The 17071-nt window shown below is 35.2% G+C and overlaps 2 protein-coding genes across 10 annotated transcripts; both read left to right on the top strand.

Moving 5' to 3' along the window:
- Positions 1–1413: 1413 nt before the first annotated feature.
- Positions 1414–5432, top strand: LOC112754593 (helicase SWR1). Of its 9 annotated transcripts, none has more exons than XM_072220919.1 (11): positions 1414–1737; positions 1878–1969; positions 2143–2270; positions 2836–3184; positions 3279–3489; positions 3668–3843; positions 4227–4313; positions 4502–4594; positions 4683–4853; positions 4962–5023; positions 5100–5432. In XM_072220919.1, the coding sequence occupies exons 7-11, from the start codon at positions 4242–4244 to the stop codon at positions 5260–5262; spliced, it is 561 nt and encodes a 186-aa protein (XP_072077020.1). In that variant the 5' UTR covers positions 1414–1737; positions 1878–1969; positions 2143–2270; positions 2836–3184; positions 3279–3489; positions 3668–3843; positions 4227–4241; the 3' UTR covers positions 5263–5432. The 9 variants fall into 9 exon arrangements, with proteins under 9 accessions (XP_072077020.1, XP_072077016.1, XP_072077021.1 ...); XM_072220915.1 differs by having other exon boundaries at positions 1828–1969; XM_072220920.1 differs by lacking the exon at positions 3279–3489 and having other exon boundaries at positions 2836–3190.
- A 9783-nt stretch (positions 5433–15215) lies between these two features.
- On the top strand, positions 15216–16553 carry LOC112757313 (uncharacterized). Its single transcript, XM_025805904.1, has one exon. The coding sequence runs from the start codon at positions 15216–15218 to the stop codon at positions 16551–16553; it is 1338 nt and encodes a 445-aa protein (XP_025661689.1).
- The last annotated feature ends 518 nt before the right edge of the window (positions 16554–17071 follow it).

Genomic DNA, 17071 nt, shown 5'->3' with positions numbered 1-17071 from the left:
CTGTCCCAAGAGACTTATTTAAAACAAGCGACGAATCTGAGTCTGAGGCCCGTCAAACACACTATAGTGAACAACACAAGCGTATAACGAGCCCTGCCATACCAGCTGATGATGGTGAGCTTATTCTGGAGAGGACTGATTTATGACCCACGGTTATTGAAACGGTTCCCCAAGTGACTTCTGCCCAAGAATATGAGGCAGACTTCATTGGAGATTCTGATTTTGATTGGTCATCCTAAGCAATTTATTGCTTAATATGTACATATGTATACTTAAGTTTTCTTCTTCATGGTTTTATTTGTAAGTAATACTTATTTTTTATGTTAATTTGTCAGTCTCTTACATTTTTCTTATATTGATTTTGATGGGTATATTGACTCTACTTAACTAATTTATTTGTGTAGGAATAAGGAATTTATTGATCTTAAAGCTACATCAAGTAAGAATTTGCTTAGACAATTCGAGGCTAAGAGACAAAGGATTGTAACTGAACGCAAGAAATATGAAATGGAAGCTGCAGCTGCTAATGACAAAGAGAAATCAGAGCGAAGGGTGGATGAACCAGAAAGTCAATTGGAGATGCATGCAACCAAAGGACAGAAGAAATCCAAGTCAAAGAAGCTGGATTTTAGTCATCTACAAAGCACATTTGACTCTATTAGCAAAAGGACTAACTCCACGCCTACCACCTTGGAAGTACAGCCAAACATTCCACCGCAACAGCCAGAAAATAAAAAGAGAAAGGAGCTATTGACTATGCCTACTGCTGAGAAAGTCAAGAATGGAGTGCAGGGTGGAAAATCAACACAAGGCTTGAAGAAGTCTAAGCCTACAAACATGGAGGCAGATGAACTTACAAGGAAGCTCGAAGCAATTCGTAAAATGAAAAAGGACGTGTCAACAAGTCTAAGCCAAGAGCGGAGTTATCCAAGTTCTACTCAACTCACAATCAACATAGGGTAGCAGCAGAATATTCAACTCACAGATGAAGAGACTCAAACAGGGCAAGATGACACAACTTTGCCTTCTCTTGAAACTATCCCACAAAATAAAAGTGCAATGTTGGAGCAAGGAATATCAACAAAGGGTAAGAGGATGCCAGGAGTAAAGGCTACAACAATTGACGAATTCTTAAAGGAAAATGGGATAGATGTGGAAATTGAAGGACCAAGCACTGAACTAAGTGAGGTCGGGGAAGAAAGCATGGCACTTGATAACAGTACAAAAAAAAGGACATAAAATGGCATTAATATTACGGCGGTTTTGTAAAACTAACGTAATATCCGGATATTATGGCGTTTTTTATTGTTGCCATAATTGAATTGCATTTAATGGCGGTTTTTGTTGATTCTGGCGGTTTTAAAACGCCATTATCACTGCTATATAAAATAGCTTAACCCTAACCCAATTCTCATTTTTCGTTGAAACGTAAAGGTTGAATGGCTGCCACAGTGATCTTCTCTGTGACGATCTCCTCTGACCGCTCTCCTCCGGTGACGACCTCTTCTGACCGATCTTCTCCAGCGACGACCTCCTCCAATGACGACCTCATTCGGCGACGTCTTCCTCAGTTGTGATCTTCTCTAGTGACCTCTCTTCCAACGACAATCTCCTGCGACGCTCTACTCCGGCGAGATCTCCTACTGCGATGATCTCCTCCAGTAGAATTCTCCTACGCCGGCAATCTCTTCCATCGAGCTAATGTGGTGTGAGATTCTCCTCCTACAAGATCACGAGGTAGGTTCTTCTCCCTCCTTTCCTTTGTTCTCTTGAAAATATTTTACTCTAATTCCTTGGATCTCTTGAATTATTAATCCAAAATTTCAGAATACATGATAGATTTTGCGAAATGGCAACTACAACTACTAAAACTGCAGGAGCTAGGGTTTCTGAGGAAGGGATCATTGAAACATTTCATTATGATGATGATGATGATGAAGAGATCGATGCTGCGAAGAATGGAGTTGCGGTAATTTTGTTGTTTTATTGGATTATTTGTGCCTGAAACTTAATGCTTTTAGTTGACAGTTTGTTTTAGTTCCTTGAGTTGATTATTTCATGCTTTATCAGTTCTAAATTTGTTCAGGGCATCAGATTCTAAAATGTTTGTGCGACTAATTTTCTGTGTGTTTCTTTTGCCAGTTGCTTTTAAAAAAGTCTACTGAAGTGCAAATGCTTTCGCATGTTAGATCTTCATTTAGTTCCTGGTGTATAAGAAGGCACTCCAAAGCACTGGTGTTGATCCCCAACCTGTCATTACTGCTGCCAAGGTTTAAGAATTTCACTTGTTTGATTCTGAATTATGATTTATGATGTTTGATGCAAGTTTCTGCAGTGCTCAATTTGGTTCCTGTTTAAGCAACAATGTGCTAGTTTCTGTATTTAGCATGTGTTTTATAAATACTAATCTGTTATAAAAGCATGGACTTCTTTGAAAAATTTCTCAATTTGCTCAGAGATAAGGTCTATTGAGAGTGTGATTAGAATTGAGATTGCTAAATGTCTTTGGAGTTTCATCATTAAATTATACTCAATTTTTTCTTCTATGTTCTGGTTTTTGAAGTGTTATTCATTTGATGCTACCAAAACTCTTTCTCCCCCTTTCGAAGTCGAGTAGTAACAGAACTTTTGAAAAGGGAAAAGAAAACTAGACTAGTTCTTCTAGGTTCTGCTTTATGACCCTGAATATCGAATCTAAAGAAATAGATCATATTATGACCCCTTAGAATTTTGTATTTCGCCTTTCAAGAAGTTTGCACCATTTTTTAGAAACTTGAATGATGTTTGAAGAACCAAGTTTCTTGACCTGGTCTGGATATTCTCTATAATTTTCAGACATTTGTGGACACTGCACAACAAACCACCAAGGCGATTGAAGGTGCCAAGCCAATAGCTTCAGCGACAGTTGAAACAATATCTTCTTCAGATCCTACTGTGATTGCTAGAACAACTGGAGCACTCTTTATTGCGTACCTCTTACTTCCTCCGATTTGGTCTGCCATCACCTTCAACTTCTGTGGTTACAAAGGTACCTTTGAAATATGATCTTCAAACTCAGATTGGAAGAACTACCAAGCGAGCTCAGAGGACTTGTTAGGAATGTAAAGAAAGCGGAAGCTGAACTAGTAGCTTTGAAAATTTCTTACTTGAAGAAAATCAACAAAGGCTCCAACATTGTGATCATGTACTCGTTAGTTTCTTTGCTATCTTTTTGAGTTACATCATTATATAAATTGATTATTAAGTGTTAACCATTGATGCTGGATCGGCGAAAGTAGTAGCAAGAACATTAACGAGCCTCGGTTTCAAGAACACGTAGATCGTGGCAGACGGGTTCTCAGGGAACAAAGGGTGGTTACAGAGTAGACTAGGAACAGATTCTTATTTCTCTTCGTTTGCAGAGGTGTCCACCAAGAGTAATCCCTGTAGCTGTTAGAGGTTTTGGAACAACCTCCCAATCAAGTGCCAAGCTTCTTCCTGGAGCTGATTGTGATTCTCTTTTCTTTTCTTTTTTATTCTTTTTTATTTGCAAATACAAATCTACCCCTTGTGTATGTTAAAGTCGTCCTTATTTTAACGTTAACAATTGAACATCTAAATTACCACGTGAATAAACTAACTGTAATGTATGAAGATCAATTGATCTGCTGTTTTGTTTTTCTTTTAGGTGCTAATGGTCTTGCATCCCCAAGGGATTTCCTTGTTCCTACAGCATGGTATGAAGATAAATTCAATCCTGGGTACACTATAGTGCAGAATTTTGGTGGTGAACTATTTGTTGCAGTCCTGGATTTTTCTCCCTTCAATGTTGTTGCTTGGCATGGTAATTATGTTCCATACAAGGTGGGTTGCTCTTGTAGCAACATTGTTTCAAGAGAATGTTATCATTTCAGTCTTCAACATGTTATTTTCAATTTTTTAGGGGTAATAATAATTTGACAAATATTGTTTTTGCTTTGTAGTATGATCTAAACAAATTCTGCCCTTACAATATTGTTCTGTTCGATCACAGTGATCCCTTGATAAACACTAGTAAAATCTCTTTTATTATTTTTTCCCTAAGTTACTTGTCTCTTTTTCTTCTGCCGGCTCCCCCCTCTTTCTTTTAGAATTTTATTAAATTGGCCTTGTTATGTGTAACAATGCTCCGGGTGCTTGATTTGCAATGGATTTATTTTTTACCCACTCAAGCAAACTTTTAGGATTTAACATGTTATTTTTTTAAGGTTGGTTTGCAATGGATGCTTTCTTTGTACAATAACAAGTTGAATAGAATTTTGGCGGATGAGATGGGTCTTGGAAAAACTGTGCAGGTTAGTAATTCCTTAAGATGGAAACAATGTTTATTATGTACTTCTTTGAGTGACTTCATAATTCATAATAAATTTTTTATGTTGATCATTACATGATTGTTTGTCCTTGTAAGGTTTAATGCTAATGCATGATCATTTAATGAGTTCTTGTGTGTACCTTATATAATGTTAAAGTATCTCCTTTACAGGTTATGGCATTGATTGCATACTTCATGGAATTTAAAGCAAACTATGGCCCGCTTCTTATAATAGTACCGAATGCTGTTTTAGTTAACTGGAAGGTGAGTTTTCAACTTTTCATTTTAAGGATATCCTTATTTGTGTGGTTATGCGTGCTTTTTGACATGAAAAATTGTGTTCATTATGCAGAGCAAGTTTTATAATTGGCTACCATCTGTATCGTGCATTTTTTATGTTGGAAGCAAGGATCAACGGTCAAAATTGTTTTCACAAGTAAGCATGCCTTATCTTATTCATACATGTAGGGGGAGTGCTTCATCTTCACTGCCAATTTCCTTTTCTGTTACATTTTTGCAGGAGGTTTGTGCTATGAAGTTTAATGTCCTTGTGACTACTTACAATTTTGTTTTTGAATGCTAAGCATCTGATGAGCTGCTGTTTCTGTTATATATTAATTCTCTGTTGCAGCTGATGAGCAAGAAAGTACCAAGAACAAAAGAAGAACTCCTTGAACTCAATGGCATGAGCAAGTAAGTTCATTTTACAAATTAATCAAATGTACTGGTTAACTGAGTCGGCATTCACAGATGTTTCTGTTTAACACAGGGCCAAGGTAAGCAATTACGGTGATCAGATACTGGAAACCATTGAAAATACTATTAATGAGTATTACAAGTTGGATAAAAGCATCAATGGCAGTGCTGATTCTGCAAAAAGGAGACGAGATGCAAATGGAGGTCTAGATAGAACTATGAAAATGTTGGAATGATTTGTAGCAAATTTATTGAGCATCTCTAGGAAAACTCCCAATGTAATAGAACTAACAATATTTCTTAGCTTGATACTTTGTATAGGAGTCATTATTTTTTATTTGTAATACTAAAAAATCATATATTATGTTTAATACTTTGAGTTATATAATATTTTGTGTATGGATTATGATTTTGTTATTGTGGAATTTTAATAAAAAAAATTATTTATTTAGCAAGATAAAAATAATAGTAAAAACTGCATTTTTAAAAGATAAAAAAATATCATTTTTATCCAGTAAAAACGGCAGTTAAAAATGCCATTTTAAACGAAAATGATGCCATTAAACCCTGGTAAAAATGGCGTTTAGAAATGCCATTTTAAACGAAAAGGTTGCCATTAAATACAGGTAAAAACGGCGGTTATAAATGCCATTTTTAACGAGAAGGATGCCATTAAACCCAGGTAAAAACGGCGGTTACAAACGCCATTTTAAACGAGGAGGATGCCATTAAATCCAGGTAAAAACGGCGGTTACAAACTGCCATTTTAAACAACAACAAAACCGCCGTTTTATTTGGTTAAAATGGCGGTTAAAAACCGCCATTTTAACCGCCAAAAAACCGCCGTATTATCCACTGGTTATTACGGCGGTTTTCAGAAAACCGCCGTAATAACCAGAATGGCGCCCAGAATTCCGGCGTTTCTTGGAGGCGCCATTTTCGGCAATAATGCCGGTTGTAACCGCCGTAATTACCTTAAAAAACCGCCATTTTAACCTTTTTTTTTGTAGTGTAAAGACTATTATCAACATGTGATGGAGGACATTGATGATGAAGATGGTACTGTTTTGCTCTATTTCTATTGATGATAAATATTTATTTTTTTTAAAAAATTGTTATAGAAAAACTGGACTGGTATATCTAGTTGTTTGAAGCTGGTAAATATAGTGTTAGTTGATTCGAAGTTTGTGTGCTATGATTGATCTAATTGTTGAGGTTGTGAAATTAAGATTTCTTTCGATTTGGAACTTTGTTTAAGAATATTGGTCAGCTTGATCAGCGTGGAGGATAGTTCAGTGTTGTCAATGAGTTTGGGTGCATTGGTTGGTCCAAGTATTGAGGGCTGGTGGAGTTAGGTTATTTGAATAGAAGCTTGTCTGTTATTTGATTGATCCAATTGTTGTGGTTTTGCTATGGTAGTTTAGTGAATTTGTTGAAGTGGTTAAGTCAACTGAAGTTTTATGTGCCTTGATGGATGCAATTGATGTAGAATGAACTTAAAAGTTGTGTGCTTTGATCGATTTCTGGAATAGCTAAAACTTGTCCACTTCATGGTATCAACAACATAGGTCAGATTTATATTTTTTATAATTTTTATATTTGTGTACTTGTTTGCTTTATATGCTTGTTGAGCTCGAGTTAATTAAGCATAATCTGATGTTGACCAATTAATGAAACTAGGAGAGCCAAAGAAGAAGAAAACTCGTGGAAAAACAACTTGCAAGGAGATTTATGCAAGGACTATGGAACAGCGGGAAGAAGTTACTTTTGATCTTGGACAGCCCGTAGGACCAACCGACCAAAGTGTTTCTAATTTAACTAGTTTTGTTGGCACTATTGGTAGAAATAAAAGATTCGTTAGTCTTTTGTACACTAGTTGGCATGCTGTTCCTCCTAAAGCTAAGAAGTTCATGTGGGACTATGTTAATGTAAGACACTTGGTAATTATTGATTTCAGTTTTTTTATTCAGCACAAGAGCATATAACAATTACCTATAATCATGCAGACCAAGTTTCTCCTCCCAGACAGTGGAGAAAAGTGGGTAATGCAAGCGATTCGAGATGCTTGGAAGCGGTTCAAAGGAAAGATTAAGCAAAAGCATTTCGTTCCCTATGATACTATTGAAGATATGGTGAAGAATCGACCCTCACAAGTACCAGAAAGTGGTTTCATAAAATTGATCTATTATTGGAGTCATCCTCTAATCCAGGTAAAAGACTATATATGTCAAATTTTCATGTGAAACGATTTGACTATTGAAAGAGCAATATGGTATTTAGTTATTAATGTGAAGCAGCTCTACTGATTGGATCTTAATTATTGTTATTAAAAGAAAATTTATTAAGTGTTTCAGCATTATGTGATGTCTATATGCCTTTTTACTTGGCTAGTTACTTTTTAATCTCATTGCAAAGGTATTATTTTTTATCTGAAAGTTATATGCATAGCTTCTGGTGAATGGCAGAATAGCTCTTTAGACCATACTGAATCTATAGTTTAGAAGAGGAGAAGGTGAATGGCTTCTTTTTTACTTTTTTTTCCTTGAATTTACTTTTGTAATTTTTCTGCATCTGATGCTTCTGATTTGGAAGTGGGGTTCTGTTCTGTTTCTTGAGTTGGGGACCTGATTCTTTAAGCCTTCAATCTGGAAATAGTTATAAATTTGATACAGTTCTGCATAGGATGCAACTGATATAACACTAATTGTGGTGTGGACTACTTGGAAAAATTGAATTATCCATAGGTTTTGGTTGCTTCTGTAAATAGTTGTGGTTGAAAACCTTTGTATAGTCATCTATCAAGTTCTATTTTTCAATGTGATATAACACTTTCTGCCAAATTATTTTTTTAATTTAATTTGAGTAATAGATTTTCTCATGAAAACCACATCTGAATTTTGCTTTTAGTGGATTGACTTATATGCATGTATACTTTGTTTCTTGTGTTATTTGTATAATTATTCTTTGTAGATCTCATAGCTATGTAGTTTTGTTCCATTCATATGTTATAAGTTCTCCACTCATTTTTTTAATTTCACAAGATTTAGGGGATACCCGGGTAATACTTACTTGTTTAATGAGAATGCTACTATGTAGAAAATTGAACTCGACATAGGTCACTGGAATTAATTGATTGAATGATGAGGGGTTTGGGTAAGCATATTTTACACGAGATGAGATGTCCCTGGAATTTACTTGATCATGTGAAGTGTGAATTTTTACAGTTGTGAAAAAACTGAACAGGTGCTCCAATGTATTATAAATAGATCTTTTATGTTTGCTTTTGGGTATTGTTCAGTGCTTCAGCTTAATAATGCAACCTTGCTAGTAGATTTTCCTAACTCATTATGCTGCACGTTTTAGTAACTGTATGCTAACTTTTTATTCACTTCCAGTCAATAAGTCAAAGAAACAAGCAACACAAGAAAAATGTGAAGTTTCCACATCGCATGGGGCCAATTAATTTCGGAAGAGTACGAGTGGCTATGGTAAATAGTAGATTTATATTTATTAGAATTTATATTTGCATAAATTGAAGAAAGAAATCGAAGTATGAGCTTATTTTGCAGCAAGCAACAAAGGAAACAAAGGAGGAACCAAAAAGGTTTGAGATGTTCATTGCTACCCGAACAAGTCGGAAGAGGAAAGAAGTGGATGAGAAAACACAAACTGCTGTTGTAAGAGTTCATTGAATCATTCATAATTACATTTCAAATTTAGGATACGGTAACTAACTCAATTTTAAATGTTTCTTCTATCCAGGAAGACTTCCAACACCGCCAAGCTGCTGGTGAAACAGAAGAGGAAGCATTTGAGGCCATATTCGGGAAAGAACAACCAGGTCGGGTAAGGTTGTATAGAAGATCTGTGACAAAGACTGATTTAAAAAAATATGCTGAAATTAATGAAATCAAGAATCAGCACAAAGAGGAAGTATCCAATCTGAAGGATAAACTTAGACACATCGAGGCCCAACAGCAAAAACAAGAGGCCAAACAGCAAAAACAAGACGAAGAGATTCATGGGTTGCGAAATATGATCAAGTTATTACTGCAGCGATCGGAACCTGGAATGAGGCCAGAAGAACTAGAAGCTTTATTACAAGACGCCCAACAGTCTCCTATTGATGCGAATAGCGGCCATGGATCAACACATTTTCCAAACTTAGATGTGGTATGTCCTTATCTATTCCTTGTTCCATAGTTTTTTACTTGCATTTACATTAATTGTTATGGCTAAAAATGTTTGTTGGCTTTATTAACACTGAAGTTGTATTGCTATGGCTGAAAGTTGTATTCTGAAGTTGTATAGCCATGTTATTTTTTTTAGTATATGCTTTCTTGGTTTACTATGACTACGTGTTCCATTTAATTTTTATAATTACAAATGTCATTATGAATATTTTTTTAACTACTTTTCTATATAATTATGCAGGGTAACAATGAAGATTAAGCAATGAAGATTAAGCTGACTATTATTGTGGTTTATTGGCTAAGATAGAATGCTATTTAGAATCTTTACATGTATGGTTGACTAATGATTTTTATTAGAAGATACTTTTATTGGCTAAGTGATATTATGGTTTTGATATGGCTATGCTTACTTTAGTTTGAGTTGTATGAATTTTTACAGTTAACTTCATTCTAGTACTTTTGGATCAATGTTATAAATATATTTTGGTTAGAGACAATTTTTATTATATAAAGAAATTATTTAGTATAATTATCACTACAAGAAAAATACCCATTCAGCCACACTTTTTTTAAACTACATTTGAAAAGCGTAGCCTATTCATAGAATAGGCTACGCTTTTCTCCGTGTTGCCTTTTTATAAGAGAAAAGGATACACAAATGCGGCATCATTTAAAAAGTGTAGCCTTAGGTATTATAGAAATCACTTATAAAGCGTAGCTGTAGGTTAATATCTATAGGTTCACTTTATATATCAAAGGAGACGCTTTTAAAGGGTAGCCTATTTTTTAAGTTTTGGGTGCACTTAAAAAGTGATGCCTAATGTATCCAAAGTAAAATTCTTACCACTTGGTAACTTTTTTTCCTCTTTAACGCGACAGGAAACCTATACTTAGTGAAAATTTTTTCAATTCCCTCCTAAGTCATCACTCCCCTCCAAAGCCCCTTCATCCTTGCAATACTGACCACCACTGAAAACCCTCTCACCACACTCACCATCGCCACTGAAAACCCTCTCACCACACTCACCATCGCCACTGACCACCACCATCGCCACTGACCACCCTCTCACTGCAACATCGCGAAGAAACCCTCTCACCACACTCACCATCGCCACTGACCACCACCATCGCCACTGACCACCCTCTCCCTGCACCATCGCGAAGAAAGCCTCTCACTGCACCATCGCGAAGAAACCCGTACTCATCACCACTCACTACAAGAAAGTCACTCCTGTTCGCCCTCACCATCGTCATCTCTGCGCTTCTCACCTTCGCCAACCCTGTCGCGCACAACCCTCACCGTCGCCACCACTCACTCATCTTCATCACTCACGACTCACCACGCCATCAGTCATCGTCATTGTTGCTTCTCTTTGCTGCGCGCTCACATTAGGAAGACTCTGCCTCAACTGAAAGCCTCTCATCAGTCGCTCACCATCGTCAAGAAGGTATGTATTCACCTTCATTTGGTTTCTAAAATCTGAGAGGGTAGGATTCCGATTTTAGGGTTACAATTTGGGGGTTTGGTACAAAATCCTGTGAACTCGTGAATTGATGAACATGCATGCTAATGTTGCGGTGCAGTAGAACTAGTGAATTTGGGGGTTTCAGTCTGTTAGTGTTGCACTGCAGGTTTACTGTGACTTGTGGCTAAAAATTTATGGTTTGTCTGCTCCTGAAGGTCCACTTACGAAGATTTGCTTCTGTATGATTTTTGGTGCACGCAAAATAATTGGAGCTGTTAACATTTATTGTCTAAGTTGAAGTTGCTAAAACAAAGATTGAACTGGATGTGCAGAGTGTCCATAGGAGAAGCTGTGTTATTATATTTTTTGCTTTTATGCACAAACCATTCTTCTGTTAAAATTGTCTTGCCTACTAGTAAATTATGAAAACCAAGTAGGAAGATTGTTTGAGATGATTACTCTTTTTCTATAAAAAACAAAAATATTTTAAAGGATTCTGAAATAAGTATTCTCATAAAATCTTCTAAAGAAACAAATTCTTGTAAAGAGACAGGGTATGGACTTCCATTTTTAACAAATAAAATAAACCTTGAACTGTGAAACGCTAAATCAACAGAAATCAAACTTTCCAATGCAGAAGATTATTGTTTTCATTGTTTTATCTTTGGAATTTTTGTTACTTGCAGGTTTTGACAGAGAGTATTGATCGTGTCTTAGAGTTTGTTAAATGAAGTAAGGCAATCAACCTCACTGTTGCATTGGAGACAGCTACAGCCTTGCAGGTATGTGTGTTTTGTCTCTTTCTTCTAATCATAATAGAAATTTGATTTAAAAGAAGACCAGAACATTGTGTTTGTTCCTGATTTTGCGTATATTTGTTTTGTCTTTCAATTACACTTAGTAAAAATGAAGTCTTATATCAGTTAAAGCAGAGATCCCTTCTGGTATATTACCAAAAATTTTATTACAAGAAAGATCTAATTATTTCAGATGAATCATTTCAAATATTATTACAAGAAAGATCCATTCAAAACTGTTGTAAGATAGGTTTGAGACATTATGTTGGTTACTCCACAGTTCACTAATTGAAAGCATAGCATGGGCTTCTTGGTCTAAGGCTTCTTGTAAATTATAACTGAATGTTAAATTTCTTTAAACTATGGCTAATAACCTTAGTTGAAAAGTACCTCTCCCAGGTAATAGAAACAGTAAAGGTTCTTGGTTTTTGGTTTCCTGATTCTGATCTTGTGATAATAGAGTGTGAATTAGAAGTTGTATGAGGAATAGGAGGTAAGCAGATCTCAATACACTAATAGTTATCTGAGTTTGAGCCTAGTCAAGTGCTGTTAACTTATTCAATCTTATGCTAACTTTCTTCCCTGACTGAAAATATAGGAACTTAAGTCTATGGATGCTGTTTCCTTTGTGGCAATACTTTGTCCTTTTTTTTTACCATGTCAATCATTAGCTATAGTTTCTCAGGCTTGTGTTTACTAGGTTAATCCTTGTATCGATAAATAACTTATTATCCTAGATTAAGTTTATTTAATTTTACATTTTTGATATATATGCATGCACACTGAACATCTTGTGGTTAATATATGTATGTACAGATGTATATTAATTGCTCCCTCAATAGTATACTTAACCCCTAGCTCTCTAGGTCATGTGATTGAGAATATGGGACCAGAAATCTGCTCCTCTGTAAATAACAGAGGGAATGATTCTGGAAACATTGATATTTTAATATGATTTTGTTTTCCATTTGATACTACCAAAATACTAGTAAAAATTGCATGCCTACATATTCTTCCATGATAGCGAGATAACTACTCTGATGGTAACTATATATTAATTCTCCGCTTAATATTCCTTTTTTCTTTGGTATATATAGTCAGATTTTATCCACCCAACACTAATATTTAAACATACTCAAGTTAAGTTAGTGAGATTTATGAATAGAAATTCTGTAAATAAGATGAAAGATTAAAAATATGATCCTTTCAAAATTGAGATATAAATAAGAGTACTGATAGTATAGTTTATGACATAAAAGGGAGTAATATGTAGAGAGAACACTTAAATGCTGGCAACTATATAATGATGGGAGATAGGTATTGATCTCTGCTGCTTTTGACTTGGATGTGGTTGGTCAACTTGTACTGTGTGTATGTATGTATAGGGTGCATGGTGCCTTCATCAATCATCATCGTATATATCAACCGAGATCCAATTAATTTGTCTCATATATGATATATTATCTACAATTCTACCTACATACATTCACACATCAAATTAATTTCACTAAACTATAACCTTTTTCTATATATATATATATATATATATATATATATATATAAAGTAATAAAAGTAATTTAAAATGGTTTTTGGAAATTAGGAATTTACTCAAATAAATAAATGCATGTTGTGGGCTGTTGGTGAGAGATAGAATATAAATTGTGTGTAGGAATTTACTCAAATGATCTTTTCTGATTTAAATGCAGTTACCATCTAATTCCCATTGTGTTTTCTCAAGCAAAGGGAGTTGCTGTGTAGGATCTAGAGGAAAACAAATATCTTGATTTCTTATCTGCTTATTCTGCTGTTAATCAGCTAACATGCTTGTAGATCTCAAATTTTATTTTTCTTATAGAAGCGAATGATTGAACTTAGCCGATAAGAACATACATGTACATGGTATATATACGACACCTGAAGGGTTGTTGGAAGAAAGATTCCACCTCTTGAATAAAGGAATGAAACTGTGACTTAGTCGTGTGTGGAATTTAAATACCATTTTATCCGAATGCTTGCACCCATTTGATGTAAACTTCTGAAAAATAATATACTACAATATAAGGCAGTTGAATTTAATTAATATTTAATTTCCAACAGAAAACTTAATTTTGTGTTCAATTTAATTAAATATTATATGTTGGAGACCAACAGCGACCAAGCATATAACCACGTTGGAGGGGCTGTTTTATGATATGTTTGTCAAAGTACCACGGAGTTGCTTTGGTCATATATTTAATCAAGCTTTAAAAAAAAAAACTAAAAGGGCGTAACATAAAATTTAAGAAATGATAGATGAAACTTTGATGACTTCATGGTATAGTATAATATATATTCTGGACCCAAAGATGCTACATATCAACAAAAAATGTGGCTCCATTTCATCACAAGTATATGAAGTAATAAAGTTTGCAACTCAAATTTGGCTTTTATTCAAGCTGTTTTTTCTACTTAATTTTTCTTGCTTCTGGTCTTTAAATAATGCTTAAGATGGATTAGGATCAACTTGGGCAAGTTGAATTATTATTGTTACTAACAAAACTGCATGTCTTCTACACCGGGCAGTAGATAATCATCAGCATTGCCATGGATAATTGCATTATTCAGCATAAAATATGTTCTAATTAATGAATAATATTACTTAATAATATAATAAAATATTATAAAGTATAAATAATTCATAAAAAATATTAAAATATATTGATTAACAGCATGTGGATCCTTGCTTCTTATTCTGGCCAGGTCTTCCCCATATTTGACTCTCTTTCTACCTAGCTACCTAAGCTCTCTTACATATATGTATAAATATTATCAACAAATTCAGAATGTTTATGTATGACTTAATTAATCAATACCATATGTAAACAGGTGTAAAACCAGTTGTACTTTCACAATTTATTAAAATGCTATTTTTTAATTACTACGAATTATGACATACATGCAAGCAATTTCATATATTAATTATTATTGGAAATAATAAATGATAAGGAGTTAGAGACGTGGAAGCCAGTGATCCTCTAACTACGAATATTAATTTATACTTAGGACTTAGCTGCCCCATACTCTCTCATTTAATTTATACTATTCCTTTTCATCATCAATTCTAATTAATTACCAACTCCTTCTAACCTTAATTAGGTTCCAATTGCTGTTTGTACTGTTAGGTAGTAAGGATAAAGAGTATAAAGAGTTAATCTCGCATTAAAAAAAATTAAGATGCGAACAGTTTATAAGATATTAATTAATTCGATATATTAAGGCTTTGAGTTTGATATGATTTTTTTAGGTGAAAATTTATGTGCCGTTGTTTTTATATTATATATTTTAATTGAATATTTTTACAGTTATTCGTGGTTAAGGTTGAAGGAGAAAGTTTTTGGTTAAGGTCTTCCAAGAAGATTTTGTCAAAACGTTGATCGTGTCATGGCAAGGTACAATGCATACTTTAATTCTTTTGATTTGTTAGTTTTGAAGTTGCAATTTAACTTATTATATTTATACTATAAATTCTATGTTTCTCTTTATTCGTTTTACCTTAATGGGTTTCTAGAAAATTACTTCTAAGACTAGGAACTATTTCCAACCTAGTTACAAGTCTTTGAATGTCCTTTTCATTGCCCATTCCCTTTGTAGCGAATAACACCCTGCCTCCTCTATTCTTCTAATCTTCACTTTGCGACCCCTTATAAATTTTCCGCCTAAAAAATTTAATAATTATCGATTAGGTTTTGTGATATGCCAAAGGATTGGATGGATCTACCGAGGTATAGCGAAGAGTATATCAATGGTGTTATTAGTTTTTTGGACTTTGCATACTCTGAGGGAGAACCGGACGGACGACAAATTCAATGTCCTTGTAAGAGGTGTTGTAACATTAATTGGTATAGAAGAGATGTGGTATTCGACCATTTAGTAGCCGACGGATTTGTCAAGGGATATAGAACATGGATTAATCATGGCGAATGGGCAATCCCGATGGCGGTTGACGATGACACGGATGATGAAGAAGGTGCACGCGATGACATCGAAGGACTGCTTAATGATGCATTTGGAGATGTATCTCATGCTGAGGGTGTTACTGTAGGTCAAAATGAAGAGGCTAAAAAGTTTTACAATTTAATAGATGGGGCAAGTCAAGAGTTATACCCGGGTTGCAAGAAATTTTCTACATTATCTTTTACCATCCGTCTGTACTTGTTAAAGTGTTTGCACGGTTGGAGCAATGCCTCCTTCACTTCACTTCTTGAGCTATTGAAAGAGGCAATGCCTGACATTAACATACCTTCATCTTTCCATAAGACAAAGTCTATGATAAGAGATTTAGGTCTGGATTATAAAAAAATTGATGCTTGTCCTAATGATTGCCTCCTGTATAGAAAAGAACTAAAGGATGAAAAACAATGTCGTGTGTGTGGAACTTCTCGATATACTGAAAATTCCAGTGATAATAGCGAGAACCAACCTGACAAGAAAGGTCGTCCTATTCCTGCAAAGACTCTGAGATACTTTCCTATAATTCCAAGACTTCAGAGATTATTTATGTGCTCAAAGACGGCAGCTAGTCTGAGGTGGCATGATGAGGAGCGCGTAAAAGATGGGACGTTAAAGCATCCTGCTGATGGCTTAGCATGGAAGAATCTTGATGAAATCGATGAAGAATTTGCAAAAGAATCTCGCAATATTAGACTAGGCTTGTCAAGTGATGGGTTCAACCCATTTCGTAGCATGAACATTTCATGGAGCACGTGGCCCGTGATGCTGATGGTATACAACTTGCCTCCGTGGATGTGCATGAAACCCGAATATTGTATGCTTTCTTTGCTTATTCCTGGGCCACAATCACCTGGTAAAGACATTGATGTGTATCTACAACCATTGATAGAAGACTTGAAGTTGTTGTGGGAAAAAGGAGTCGAAACCTATGATGCGTCAAAGAATGGACCTTTCAAATGCGGGCAGCTCTTTTGTGGACAATCAACGATTTTCCTGCTTATGCTATGTTGTTTGGGTGGAGTACAAAGGGAAAGTTGGCTTGCCCTTGTTGCAACAAAAATACCAGTAGCTTACAACTAAAACACAGTCGGAAGACAGTTTATATGGACCATCGTGTCTTTTTACCCATGGATCATCCATGGAGAACCAATACAAGGTCTTTTAATGGGAAGCAGGAATTAAGACCCCCTCCACCTGTTATAGAAGGACCCGAAATTTTTGAGATGCTACAAAATGCTGAGAATGTCTTTGGAAAGAAGCAAAGTACACCAAATAAAGGTTTGAAGAAGTCTAAGCTTACAAACATGGAGGCAGATGAACTTACAAGGAAGCTCGAAGCAATTCGTAAAATGAACAAGGACGTGTCAACAAGTCTAAGCCAAGAGCGGAGTTATCCAAGTTCTACTCAACTCACAATCAACATAGGGCAGCAGCAGAATATTCAACTCACAGATGAAGAGACTCAAACAGGGCAAGATGACACAACTTTGCCTTCTCCTGAAACTACCCCACAAAATAAAAGTGCAATGTTGGAGCAAGGAATATCAATAAAGGGTAAGAGGATGCCAGGAGTAAAGGCTACAACAATTGACGAATTC

The sequence above is a fragment of the Arachis hypogaea genome, chromosome 16 (genome assembly GCF_003086295.3).
Source record: "Arachis hypogaea cultivar Tifrunner chromosome 16, arahy.Tifrunner.gnm2.J5K5, whole genome shotgun sequence".
Taxonomy (NCBI): domain Eukaryota; kingdom Viridiplantae; phylum Streptophyta; class Magnoliopsida; order Fabales; family Fabaceae; genus Arachis; species Arachis hypogaea.
Note: the sequence above shows the minus strand (reverse complement) of the source record. Positions and strands in the feature narration are given on the sequence as shown.